Source organism: Myotis brandtii, unplaced genomic scaffold, assembly GCF_000412655.1.
Source record: "Myotis brandtii unplaced genomic scaffold, ASM41265v1 scaffold1424, whole genome shotgun sequence".
NCBI lineage: Eukaryota > Metazoa > Chordata > Mammalia > Chiroptera > Vespertilionidae > Myotis > Myotis brandtii.
The window spans coordinates 438,661-451,619 of record NW_005355089.1 but is presented as its reverse complement, the minus strand read 5'-3'; the positions used below and the strand labels follow the sequence as shown (position 1 = coordinate 451,619).

Here is a 12,959-nt window from a genome sequence, read left to right as displayed (position 1 = left end):
CATGCCCTCCACTGGGGATCAAGCCCACAACCCAGGCATGTGCCCTGATCAGGAATCAAATCTCCACCTCCTGGTTCATAGGTCAACGCTCAACCACTGAGCCCCGCCAGCCGGGCTACTTCTAGTTGTTTTTAACAACAAATGTTATTCAATAAAATAAAATATTTCTGAAAGAGCCAAAATATAAAATAGGTAATATGGTAAATATGAGCTCAGTTTGAAGAGAAAGTAGGAGCATCTGTCCTGTCTGGTTATTTGATCCAGTTTCCCACTTAACCCAATTCCTGGTTTGGGAAGCACAATTTAAAACCCACTGCTTTGCTCTAGCTCAGTGATGGCGAACCTATGACATGTGTGTCAGAGGTGACATGCGAACTCATTTTTTTGGTTGATTTTTCTTTGTTAAATGGCATTTAAATATATAAAATAAATATCAAAAATATAAGTCTTTGTTTTACTATGGTTGCAAATATCAAAAAATTTCTATATGTGACACGGCACCAGAGTTAAGTTAGGGTTTTTCAAAATGCTGACACGCCGAGCTCAAAAGGTTCGCCATCACTGCTCTAGCTGGTTTGGCTCAGTGGATAGAGCGTCGGCCTTTGGACTGAAGGGTCCCAGGTTCGATTCCGGTCAAGGGCATGTACCTTGGTTGCAGGCGCATCCCCAGTGGGGGTGTGCAGGAGGCGGCTGGTCGATGTTTCTAGCTCTCTATCCCTCTCCCTTCCTCTCTGTAAAAAACCAATAAAATATATTTAAAAAAATAAAACCCACTGCTTTGGACTACTTAGATTGGAAATTAAACATTAAACTTCTCTCAGGGAGCTGTTTTCCCCTGAGTTTTATTCTTCTTTATATTCATGCCACTCTGTGCTGTCTGCAACCTAGCACTTAGTAGGCTCTCAATTCATATTCATTGGACTAAAATTGAGTCAGTGATTAAAAGCTAGACAGCCCTAGCTGGTTAGAGCGTCGACCTCCGGACCAAAGGGTCCCGGGTTCAATTCCGGTCAAGGGCATGTACCTTGATTGCAGGATTGCAGGCTTCTCCTGGGCCCACGCCCTGATCGGGGCTCAGGCAGGAGGCAACCAGTCGTGCAGGAGGCAATCAATCGATGTGTTTCTCTCACATGGATATTTCTGTCTTTCCCTCTCTCATCCAATCTCCTTAAAAATCAATGGAAAAATATCCTCAGGTGAGGATTAACAACAATAAAAAGCTATGGACAATTCAGAATCTCAACTCTTGCTTTCTTTATAGCTCAAATGTACTTCTTTTCTGCTTAGTCGTTTGGGTATGTTGTTTAATTTCGCCTGAATCATTTTAGTCTCCTGGAAAATTGCACGGTTGCCAAGGAAACTGGATCAGTTTGGACCAGGGCCTGTAAGTCATTCTGCATAGGTGGTAGTAATCATCAGAGATGTGGAAATGGAGCCAGGGTGCTCAGCTGTTCTCTAAGAGGCATTGTGGCTGGAAGGCTTTTTCCTTGCCCGTCAGGGTTTCATTGTCATCAGCTGATCTGAAGCACAGGTTTGTATATTTTGAAGATGCTCTCCAGTCATTGTGATTTACCCTCCTGGTGTTATAAGAGCCACCAGATTAGTTAAAAACCACTAGTCCTTGGCTTTCTGGAATTGAAATCACTTCGATAGTGGCGTAATCTGCTTTAGACCAGATAAAAGTAATGTGTTGTCGTTGAAAGGGCAGTATGACCCAGGTTTCTGTTTCCCAGTTCTGTGGCCCTGAGTATGGCACCTCATTTCTCTAAGCCTCAGTTTCCTCAATTGTAAAATGGGGCTTATGAAGCTTACATGGTTAGGTTGTGATGATCGGGGAGAATATATCACACATAGCCTTATGATGGCACAAGGTAGAAGGATGCTCAATCAGTGACTTGTATATGAGAGATGTGCTGGAAGAAATTATCACCGGGGGGCAGCATTAAACTGTACTACCCTGACCCAAATGGAGTTTATCATAGCTCTAGGCTTAAATATGTTACAGTGTAAAGTAAGGAATTTTGGTTCCTTTGCCTGAATATCAAATACAGACCTTGCTTTGCTGTCTGCTTACCAGTGTCCCTCCCCTTGTATCACTAATATGTGACATGACTATCTACTGTGACTAGTCCCCCTTTCCAAAGGCTGGCAAAAGCTTAATGCATTGAAATTCCAGTCAGAATTCAGAAAACTACCACTCCTTTACAACTTAAGTGAAGGAATAGATCAGTTGGGTTCAACAAAATTATTGAGCTCCACAGGCTCTAGAGCCAAAATCCAGGCTTCGTTCCTTCCAGCCATGTGACCTTAAAGATAGTAATGTAAAATGGGTATGAAAATAATAGTTATGGCCTCTGAAGATTGTTTTTGTGTATTAATTGAGTTGTTGCATATAAAGTACTTGGGACATTACTTAGCACATAGTGCATGTTTCAGTATCTGTTAGCCATTACTATTCTTATTACTGTGTTCTAGGTCTTATGTGGGAGCTAGGAATACAGAGATAAAGTCTCTGAAATCAAGGAAGTTAGTGTGGTGGATCCAGTGTGCCTAAGTGCAGCTATAGAGGGATGCATAGGAAGGGCACTTAATGGTATGTCTCATAAAATATAGTGCTCTCCAGGAAGAAGCCTGGTATAATGGAAAGTATGAGTGTTGGCATCAGATGAGCTTGGGTTTGAATCCTGTCTTCACTCACTCATTATGTAATTTTGGGGGCAGCCAATTTCTTGCAGCATTAGTTTTCCCATTTTTAGAAATGGGGTTAAGTTGCCCTGGCCGGGTTGCTCAATTGGTTGGAGAATCATCTCATGCACCAAAAAGGTTGTGGGTTCGATTCCCAGTCAGGGCACCTACCTAGGTTGTGCATTTAATCAATCCCAGTTGGGATGTATACTGGAGACAACCTCATATCGATGTTTCCCTCTGTCTCTGTCCCTGTCCCTGTCCCTGTCTCTATCTCTGTCTCCCTCTCCCTCAAAAGATCAATAAAAACGTATCCTCAGGTGAGGACTAAAAAAATAAAAATAAATAAAAATGAAGTTTCTGATACCTAGATGTTGGGAGTGTCCTTGGTGCTCTTAAGAAAGCAAGCAAGAATTTTTTTAATATATTTTATTGATTTTTTTACAGAGAGGAAGGGAGAGGGACAGAGAGTTAGAAACATCGATGAGAAACATCGATCAGCTGCCTCCTGCACACCCCCCACCGGGGATGTGCCCGCAACCAAGGTACATGCCCTTGACTGGAATCGAACCTGGGACCCCTCAGTCCGCAGGCTGACGCTCTATCCACTGAGCCAAACCCGTCAGGGCACAAGCAAGAATTTTTAAAAGGGAGTTAGATTAACTTGGGTTCAGGTTCTAGCTATATGTTGTTTAACCTTTCTATGTATGTTTTGACATCCATATCTACCTCGCCCATGGTTGTTCTGATGATGACATAATTTATGTAAATATGCAGGGCATATAGAGGTGCTGAGCAATAAGTAATAGCTTTATTTTTCTAATATAGGTATAAAAACTTACATACCATGTTAATTTCTTTTAAAGAGGCTAGGCCTCTCGGTTTCATGAAAGGAGTATAAAAAGACTGGGCATTTGAACAAACCCAAAGATAATTCTGCCTGCGTTTACAAGAGTGGCTTTAAATATATATATATTTCAGAGAGTAAGGGAGAGGGAGATAGAAACCTCGATGATGAGAGAGAACTATTGATCGGCTGCCTCCTGCACACCCCATACTGGGGAACGAGCCTGCAACCTGGGCATGTGTCCTGATTGGGAATCAAACCTTGAGTGACCTCCTGGTGTTCATGGGCCAGTGCTCAACTGCTGAGCCACTTCGGCAGGCAAGAGAGAGGCTTTTTTTTTTTTAACTCTTCCATTCAATCTCATGTAATCTTAAGTTTCAACAAACTGTAAAATTCAGTTACTAACCTTCCTGACCTCTAACCAAATGCAGCTCAGCTTCTGTTGCATGACCTTGTTCTTCTCTTCTTCCCTCCTAGGTCTTTCAGAGCCTCGAAGACCACCATTTGGAAGTGGTGGCTTTTTTCAGGGAAAACGGCTTCCATGGCCTTCTTGCCCATGACTCCGAGTATGCTCTCTACAATATTCCCTATTACTACAGTTCCCATGCTCTGAAGCTGAGCTGGAATGGGAAGAACCTCACTACCAACCAGTTCTTGATGCAGGAGGTGGCCAAGCAGCTGGGCCTGAAGCGGATGAGTTTTCCCATATTCGCTGCGCTGCTAGGTAGGTGGTTCAGAGAACAGATTCCAGTGATTAGTTACATTTCCCCTTCTAGTGCTAAGAGATGAAGACCAGACCCATTTAACCAATCATTATTGGATTTATCTTCTGAAAATTCTCAGGCCAAATACTATGTTTCTGAGTTTCTATATATATATGTGTTTCAGAGAGGAAGGGAGAAGGAGAAAGAGATAGAAACAGCAATGATGAGAGAGAATCATTGATGGGCTGCCTCCTGCAAGCCCCATGCTCGGGATTGAGCCTGCAACCAGGACATGTACCCTGACTGGGAATCGAACCGTGACCTCTGGGGTCACAGGTCAATGCTCAACCATTGAACCACTCCAGACGGGCTTCTGAGCTTCTTATTAGAAACTCGGCATGTTTGCCTTATGAATTCATGCATATTCCAGAACATTATTTTAACTCATGCACTTTTTTGTTATATTCCATAACTACTTTATGCAGAGTACTGTCTTAGGCCAAATGTTTTACTAGCCCTGGACAGGTTTAGTTTTCCACTCAGAGCATTTCCCCAGTGTCTAGATTTATCTATCTGTCTATCTATTTAATTAATTAATTTATTTATTTAAATCCTCACCTGAGGATATTTTTCCATTGATTTTTAGAGAGAGTGGAAGTTAGAGGGAGAGAGCGAGCGAGAGAGAAACATCGATGTGAGAGAGACACATGAATTGGTTGCCTCCCACAGCACCCTGACCTGGGCCGGCCTGGGATCAAGCCTGCAACCGAGGTACGTGCCCTTGACTAGAATCGAACCTGGGACCCTTCAGTCCATGGGCTGACGCTTTATCCACTGAGCCAAACCAGTTAGGGCCCAGTGTCTAAATTTAGATCAAGAATACAAATTGCTTTTTCCTTTTGCTTCTGTTGCGCTAAGATTTTATAATGAAAATTTCCAAACATAAGCAAACTTGAAAGAATTTTATAGTGAATATCCTGTATCTACCTCCTGTTTTCTGCCATTAACATTTTACTATGCTTTCTTTATTATATATATCAGTGGTTCCCAAACTTATTTGGCCTACCGCCCCCTTTCCAGAAAAAATATTACTCAGCCCCTGGAAATTAATTTTTTTTAAATTTTAATAGCAGTTACTCATCGCCCCCAAATGCACCTGTGGCCATCACCGCCCCCCTGGATCGCTGCAGCGTCCACCGGGGGGCGGTAGCGCCCACTTTGGGAATCTGATATATATATCTCCATTCTAGCCTTCTATCTGTCTACCTTTTATTTTTTAATATTTTATTGATTTTCAAAGAAGAAGGGAGAGGGAGAGAGATAGAAACATCAATGATGAGAGAGTATCATTGATTGGCTGCCTCCTGCACGCCCCCCACCAGGGATCGAGCCCCCAACCCAGGCATGTGCCCTGACCGGGAATTGAACAGTGACCTCCTGGTTCATAGGTCACCTGATGCTCAACCACTGAGCCACGCTGGCCAGGCTATCCATGTACCTTTTAAATGACAGAGAGTTGAGTAGGTTTTGAGTTGGTTTTCCATGTATTGACAGCATAAAGATTAATATCTTGTCTTAAGTGTGAACTCTTGTTTATAATCCCAAAGGAGTTGAGCTTGGATGATCTGGTGCAGTCAGCACAAGTTTTGCAATTAGGTCTTGGGCAAATCACTGCAGTTACAGGTAACTCCCTGGTTTCAGTCGCCTCCTCTGTGAAATGGAATATACCGCATGGTGTTATTATAAAGTCAAGTGAAGTGAGATATAAAAATGTCCAGCACTTGGCAGACAGTAATTGGTGGCTGCTGTTATAAAAGACAGGGTGACTAGGTCATAGAAAATAGCATGAGCTTTGGAGTCAGACAGTCCTTAGGTTCTTATCCTGGTGTGGGCACTTAATTAACTATGCCACCTTAGGCTGTCATCAAACTTGTTCAAACCTCAGTTTCCTTAAGCGTGAAATGAGAGAAATAATACTATCATATATGGTTATTTTGAAGGTGATACATATAATGCATGTGATGCATAAGTAGGTAATCAACACATAGCTACTGTATTCATTACATGAAGTATATCGATCTATGTGAATTATTTGATAATTTTCTCTCACAGCATCTTTGTCATGCCCTGGAGGCTCTAAGGAAACATTTGTACAGTCAATAAGTGATAAATGTATTTTATAGGTAACCACATTCTCCCAGATGAGGACCTGGCTGCTTTCCACTGGAGCCTCTTGGGACCAGAACATCCCCTCGCATCACTTAAGGTATTGTGCCCATTTCCTGCGGATACATCCATGCCTAGGGGACATCAGGTTTTGATTGGAGTTTTGATAGAACAATTATATTTCATTAGGTTTAAACTATTCCAAATACTTAGCAGATCAAGATTTGTAATTACGATCAATACCCTTTAAAGAAGAAAAAGTTCGTTTTCCACCTTCTGTGTAGGAGAAAACCCAGCTCTTCCTTCCTATGTCTTTCTTTCCTATTTGTCTCCTTTACTTTCACACTTCTACCACACTCATCCAGAATACATCACTTCTGATACTCTGGTCACCAAATGTGCTGGGGTTTTTCCCCACATCAAGCACTTCTCTGCAGTAGCAGCTGGGTATTCTACGGGTGAACTCATTTAAAAAATACATATATTTGATGGCTACTTTCTCTATTTATTTATTTATTTTTAATATATTTTATTGATTTTTTACAGAGAGGAAGGGAGAGGGATAGAGAGTTAGAAACATCGACCAGCTGCCTCCCGCACACCCACTGGGGATGTGCCCGCAACCAAGGTACATGCCCCTGACCGGAATCGAACCTGGGACCTTTCAGTCCGCAGGCCGATGCTCTATCCACTGAGCCAAACCGGTTAGGGCTCTCTTTTTATTTTTAATTATATTTTTATTGATTTTTAGAGAGAAGAAGGAAGAGGGATAGCGAGAGGAAGTCATCGATTGGCTGCCTCTTGCACAGCCCCCACTGGGGATTGAGCCCACAACCTGGGCATGTGCCCTGACTGGGAATCGAACCGTGACCTCCTGGTTCATAGGTCAACTCAACCACGCTGGCCAGGCACCTCACCCTTTTTCTTTTTCTTTTTTTCTTTTTTTTATATTGTTTTTTTACAGAGAGGAAGGGAGAGGGATAGAGAGTTAGAAACATCAATGAGAGAGAAACATCGATCAGCTGCCTCCTGCACACCTCCTACTGGGGATGTGCCTGCAACCAAGGTACATGCCCTTGACCGGAATCGAACCTGGGACCCTTCAGTCTGCAGACTGACGCTGTATCCACTGAGCCAAACCGGTTAGGGCTCACCCTTTTTCTTAACGACCCATGTCTGATGCTAGTGTTTCTTGTTTATATTAACTCTTTTAGGTTCGAGCTCATCAGCTGGTTCTTCCTCCTTGTGATGTGGTGATCAAGGCTGTTTCTGAGTATGTTAGTGCCATCAAAGACCCCTCTGACCTGGATGTGGTTGGGAAGGATGTTTTCAAACAGTCTCAGGTGAGCTAGCCTTCCCCTTTCTAAGAGTAGCCAGTTTTCTTACCTTCACCAGTACCACCAGCAGATCTGATCTTTCCTGTGTTGGCTACCTTCTCTCCTCCTAGCTGCTTGTCTTCTCCATGCATACAGACCAGAGCCCCAGAGTTTCCTTGAGAAAACATTACTAGGGCTAGATTGAAAGGATTCTTTAACTTTTTCCCATGGACTATCAAAGCTATGCAAGCTCATTCTGGAAAATTTAGAAAATAAACAAGCAAAAAAAAGAAGTCACTTAAAATCTCATTACCCAGAAACAACTTGCTATATTATCACTAGTATATATCCTCCTACTCTTTTATTATTTTTTTAATCCTCACCCAAGGATATTTTTCCATTGATTTTTAGAGAGAGTGGAAGAGAAAGGGAAAGAGAGAGAAATATCAATGTGAGAGAAACACATTGATTGGTTGCCTCCTACACAAGCCCCGACCAGGGCCCAGGCTGGGGAGGAGCCTTGACCAGAATCGAACCTGGGACCCTTCGGTCTACAGTCTGACACTCTATCTACTGAGCCAAACTGGCTAGGGTTCTTCTTTATTTCATTGTATATATACATATTTTTTAAATATATTTTTATTGATTTTTTTTAACAGAGAGGAAGGGAGAGGGATAGAGAGTTAGAAACATCGATGAGAGAGAAACATCGATGAGCTGCCTCCTGCACACCCCCCCACTGGGGATGTGCCTGCAATCAAGGTACATGCCCTTGACCAGAATTGAACCTGGGACCCTTCAGTCCACAGGCCGATGCTCTATCCACTGAGCCAAACCAGTTAGGGCTCATTGTATATTTTAATATAAAGGCAGTCTTGCTTACTAGAGGATAATGGGTAATGAGAAAGACTACTTAAAGTAGGTTCACATAAAACAAGAATTAATATTTCATTGTTAATAGTGACAAAAGAGCTTGACTATGATTTTGTCTTGTGAAACGAAGTTAGGAAAATAAGTTACTTTTACTTTTAAATATATTTTTATTGATTTCAGAAAGGAAGGGAGAGGGAGAGAGAGATAGAAACATCAATGATGAGGGAGAATCATTGATCGGCTGCCTCCTGCACACCCCACACTGAGGATCGAGCCCACAACCCAGACATGTGTTCTGACTGGGAATTGAACTGCGACTTCCTGGTTCATAGGTCAACGCTCAACCTCTGAGCCACCCCGGCGGGACCAGTCCTATGAATTTTTAACACTTGTATAGATTTATGTAATCACTGTCACAGTTAGGATCAGAGCAGTTGAACCACCCCAAAATCTCTCATGCTATCCCTTTGCAGTCACACCCAAACTTATCCCTAACTCCTGGCAACTACCAGTCTATTCTCTGTTACTATAGTTATATCTTTTAGAGAACAGCATATGACTGGAATCATATAGTATATAATCTTTTGAGAACGGCATTTTCATTCAAGTCTTCTAAGTTGTTGCATGTTGCATCCAGCAATAATTTATTCATTTTTATTGCCAAGTAGTATATATTATGTGGGTATACCATTTGTTTATGCATTTATCCCTAGAGGATATTTGAGTTTCCAGTTTTTGGTAGAGCTGCTGTAAACATTTGTGTAGAGGTTTTTGTATGAACATACAATTTCATTTCCCTAGGAGTGGGATTTCTGGGTCAAGTGGTAAGTATATGGTTAACTATATAAGACTCTGCCAAACCATTTTCCACAGTGGCTATTTCATTCTTCATCAGCACATGTTACTGTCAGTATTTTTATAGCCATTCTAATAGGTATATTGTGATAGCCCATCATAATTTTAATTTGCATTTATCAAATTATTAATGATGAACAGTTTTTTTCTTCTGTTTATTTGCTGTCCATATGTCCTCTTTGGTGAATGGTCTATTTGTTAACAGTCTTGCTCATTTTTTAAATTGGGTTGTTCGTTTACTTCCTGTTGAGTTTTGAGAGTTCTTTATATGTTCTGTATACAAGTCCCTTGTCAGATATCTGGTTTGTAAATATTTTTTCCCAGTCTGTGGTTTGTCTTTGCATTCTTTCTTTTTTTGCGAAACTATGGCTCTTTATTTTCACATGGACAGTTCAAAGAAAGTCATCAGTAGCTTTTTTTTTCTTCTTTTGCTGGGTTTTAAAATGTTTTTTTTATTGATTGATTTTTTTGAGAGAGAGAAGGAAACATCAATTTGTTGTTCCACTTGTTGATGCACTCATTGGTTGCTTCTTGTATGTGCCCTAAGCGAGGATCAAACCCGCAACCTTGGTGTATCGGGGCAATGCTCCTATCAACTGACCTACCTGGCCAGGGCCTACTTTTGTTTAATAAAAAGAAGAAAACTCACACAAAAAAAGAAAACCTTGGGCTTAAAGGAAACCCATCTGTTACTAGGAGCCTGGCTGAAGAATTCATACTTTTAGAAGGGAAATACAGTGCAGAATTCTCTAGAGAGCAAAGCTGTTTTGAAACTAGTTGGGGGGCTCATTTCCCAGGCTCAGAGCGATTTGGGGGAGGTGTCACAGTGCTCGGCACAGGGTGATGGGATAGTGATCACTGACCAGGGCCTTGGAATGGATCTTGCTGTCACACAATGCAGTTAACAGAGAGTGAGACACCAAAAAGTAATTAAGACGCCAACCAACATTTTTGAATCGAGCATTTATCATGTAGGTCCAGAAAGTGTAGGCATAGATTGTGTTGGGGTGGAGGTGCCCGAAGCTGTCAGCCAGTGGAATAGCCTGTATCAATTCCCCAAAGTTGTGCCGCTCTTTTTTTTTTTTTAGTATATTTTATTGATTTTAGAGGGGAAGGGCGGGGGATAGAGAGATAGAAACATCAATGATGAGAGAGAATCATTGATTGGCTGCCTCCTGCACGCCCCCTACTAGGGATCCAGCCCGCAACCCAGGCATGTGCCCTTGGCCGGAATTGAACCTGGGACCCTTTCAGTCCACAGGCCGATGCTCTCTGTCCGTTGAGCCAAACCAGCTAAGGCTGTGCCACTCTTTTTTAAAAATATATTTTTACTGATTTCAGAGAGGAAGGGAAAGGGAGAGGGAGATAGAAACATAAATCATGAGAGAGCATCATTGATCAGCTGCCTCCTGCATGCCCCCTACTGGGGATTGAACCCGCAACCTTGGAATCGAACCGTGACCTCCTGGTTCATAGATGAATGCTCAAACACTGAGCCACACCGGCCAGGCAAGTTTTGCCACTCTTTCGGAATGAAGGCAGCATTCTTTTTTGTTTACCTTGGGGTTGCGAAGGTCAGTTTCTTCATGAGCCACATCGAGGTTCCCATATAGCACAAGGAGCTTGCGGGAAGGAAGCCAGGCCCTTCAGGAACTTGGAAAAGGCTTTATCCCAGGGCTGCTGGTACTCCAGGTACACCAGATCTTGGCCTACATTAGGTACATAGTCTGTTACCAGGACAAACGTGTCAAATTCAGCCAATACCATGGGAGACATTGAGTGGGCACTGGTGGGAGAATAGGCCCGCGCCACTGTACCCTTCATAGTCTGAAGGAGCTGACCAGTACTGATGGGGTAGCCCATACAGCTCTTGAAGTTCAGCTGGTAGTTTATTCTCGGAACATTTGGTCTACTGCAGGCACAGGATCTCTGGGGCTTCTTCCTTTATCCAGTCTAAACCTTTCTCCTTAATCCAGGCCTGAAGCCCAGCCACATTCCAGGACTGTGCCTTGTTTGCCTCTAGGTGAAGTGTTCTGATCTGGGGATGTCCTCATACAGGGTTGGCCCCTCTCCTGCTGCCTCTTTTTCCTTTTTCTTTGCTCCTGCTCCCAACTTACTCTTCCTGACCCCTCTGGCTCAAACTTGGGCTCTTCCTTATCTTCTGCCACCGAACCCCTTTCCCCCAACTCCCCACCCTTTTCACCACGTGGCCCAGTGAAGCAGTATTTCTTCAGCATTGCCTACTCAAGACCTTGTCTGGCTCCTCCTTATCTGAGCACAAAGAATAGATCCCCTGTCTCTACTTTCTTTTGTAGAACAGAAGTTTTAAATTCTTACCAGTTTTTGCTCTTGGTGTCGTGTCTAAGAACTCTGCATAACTGCAGGCATGACAAATTCTTTTTCCTTCTAAAAATTATATAGTTTTATATTTCGAATAAATAATTTGTTTTGAGTTCATTTTTGTATAAAGTGTGAGGTGTTTTGTTTTGGTTTTGCATATGGCAATCTAATTGTTTTCAACACTTCATTGAAAAGGGTGTCTTTTCTCCTTTGAATTGCCTTTGTCAAAAATCACTTGTCCATATTTGTGTGTACCTATTTCTGGACTCTTTTCTGTTCCTTTGACCTATGTGTCTGTCCCTTTGCAAATAGCACATTGTCTTAAATACTGTAGCTTTATGATAAGTCTTAACATTGGGCAGTGATTCCTCCAATTTTATTCTTTTTCAAAATTACTGTGTCTATTTTATTATTATTTTAAATTCTCACATGAGGATATGTTTTTGTTTGATTCTAGAGCGAGAGGAAGGGGGGAGAGAGACATCCGATCGCCTGTCTTCCGTACTCTCCCCAACCAGGGATCGAACCCACGACCCTTTGGTGCACAGGATGATGCTCTAACCAACTGAGCAACACTGGCCAGGGGTCCTGCTGGGATTTTAATTGGAATTCCTTTAAATATATAGATGAATTTGGTGAATCTTCAAATCCATGAATACAGTATGCCTCTCCATTTATTTAGATCATCCTTGATTTCTTTCGTCAGCATTTTATAGGTTTTAGTCCTTGTTGATACAGTGGGGCCTTGACTTACGAGTTTAATTCGTTCCGAGACGGAGCTCATTAACTCAAATTACTCTATCAACTCAGTGCAAAAAATCGGCGGAGATACTGCTGGTATCTCAAAAAACTCGTTAGTCGGGACACTCGTAAGTCAAGGCCCCACTGTACTTTTGTTTTTGGAGGCAATCAACCCATTTAGGTTCAGATCACAAGTTCTCATCACCCTTTTGTGGGCTGTGGTTTCAATGTCTGCAATTTTCAAGGCCTTTGCAAACCTATTTGGATCAGTCCAGCATGTGTGCCACCCAGTGGCCAGTCTGGGAGTTGGGCTGTGATTTACCTCTTCAGGTCTCAGAGTCTGTGCTGTGCTGTTTGCTAATGTCAAATCCATGTGTGTGCTGCTCCCCCTCTGCGATCTCTTCAGCACGTCACGGTTCATTGGAACAATCT

The 12,959-nt window shown here is 42.4% G+C and overlaps 1 protein-coding gene and 1 pseudogene across 1 annotated transcript in view; one reads left to right on the top strand and one right to left on the bottom strand.

The window, feature by feature from the left end:
- FAM120C (family with sequence similarity 120C) overlaps positions 1-12,959 on the top strand; it is a 63,486-nt gene that overhangs the window by 16,750 nt on the left and 33,777 nt on the right. The window contains exons 2-4 of the mRNA XM_005860886.2: positions 4,010-4,256; positions 6,420-6,502; positions 7,617-7,745. Coding sequence (XP_005860948.1) covers positions 4,010-4,256; positions 6,420-6,502; positions 7,617-7,745 — 459 coding nt within the window. The remainder of the gene's footprint in view (positions 1-4,009; positions 4,257-6,419; positions 6,503-7,616; positions 7,746-12,959) is intronic.
- LOC102246081 lies at positions 10,099-11,716 on the bottom strand (annotated as a pseudogene).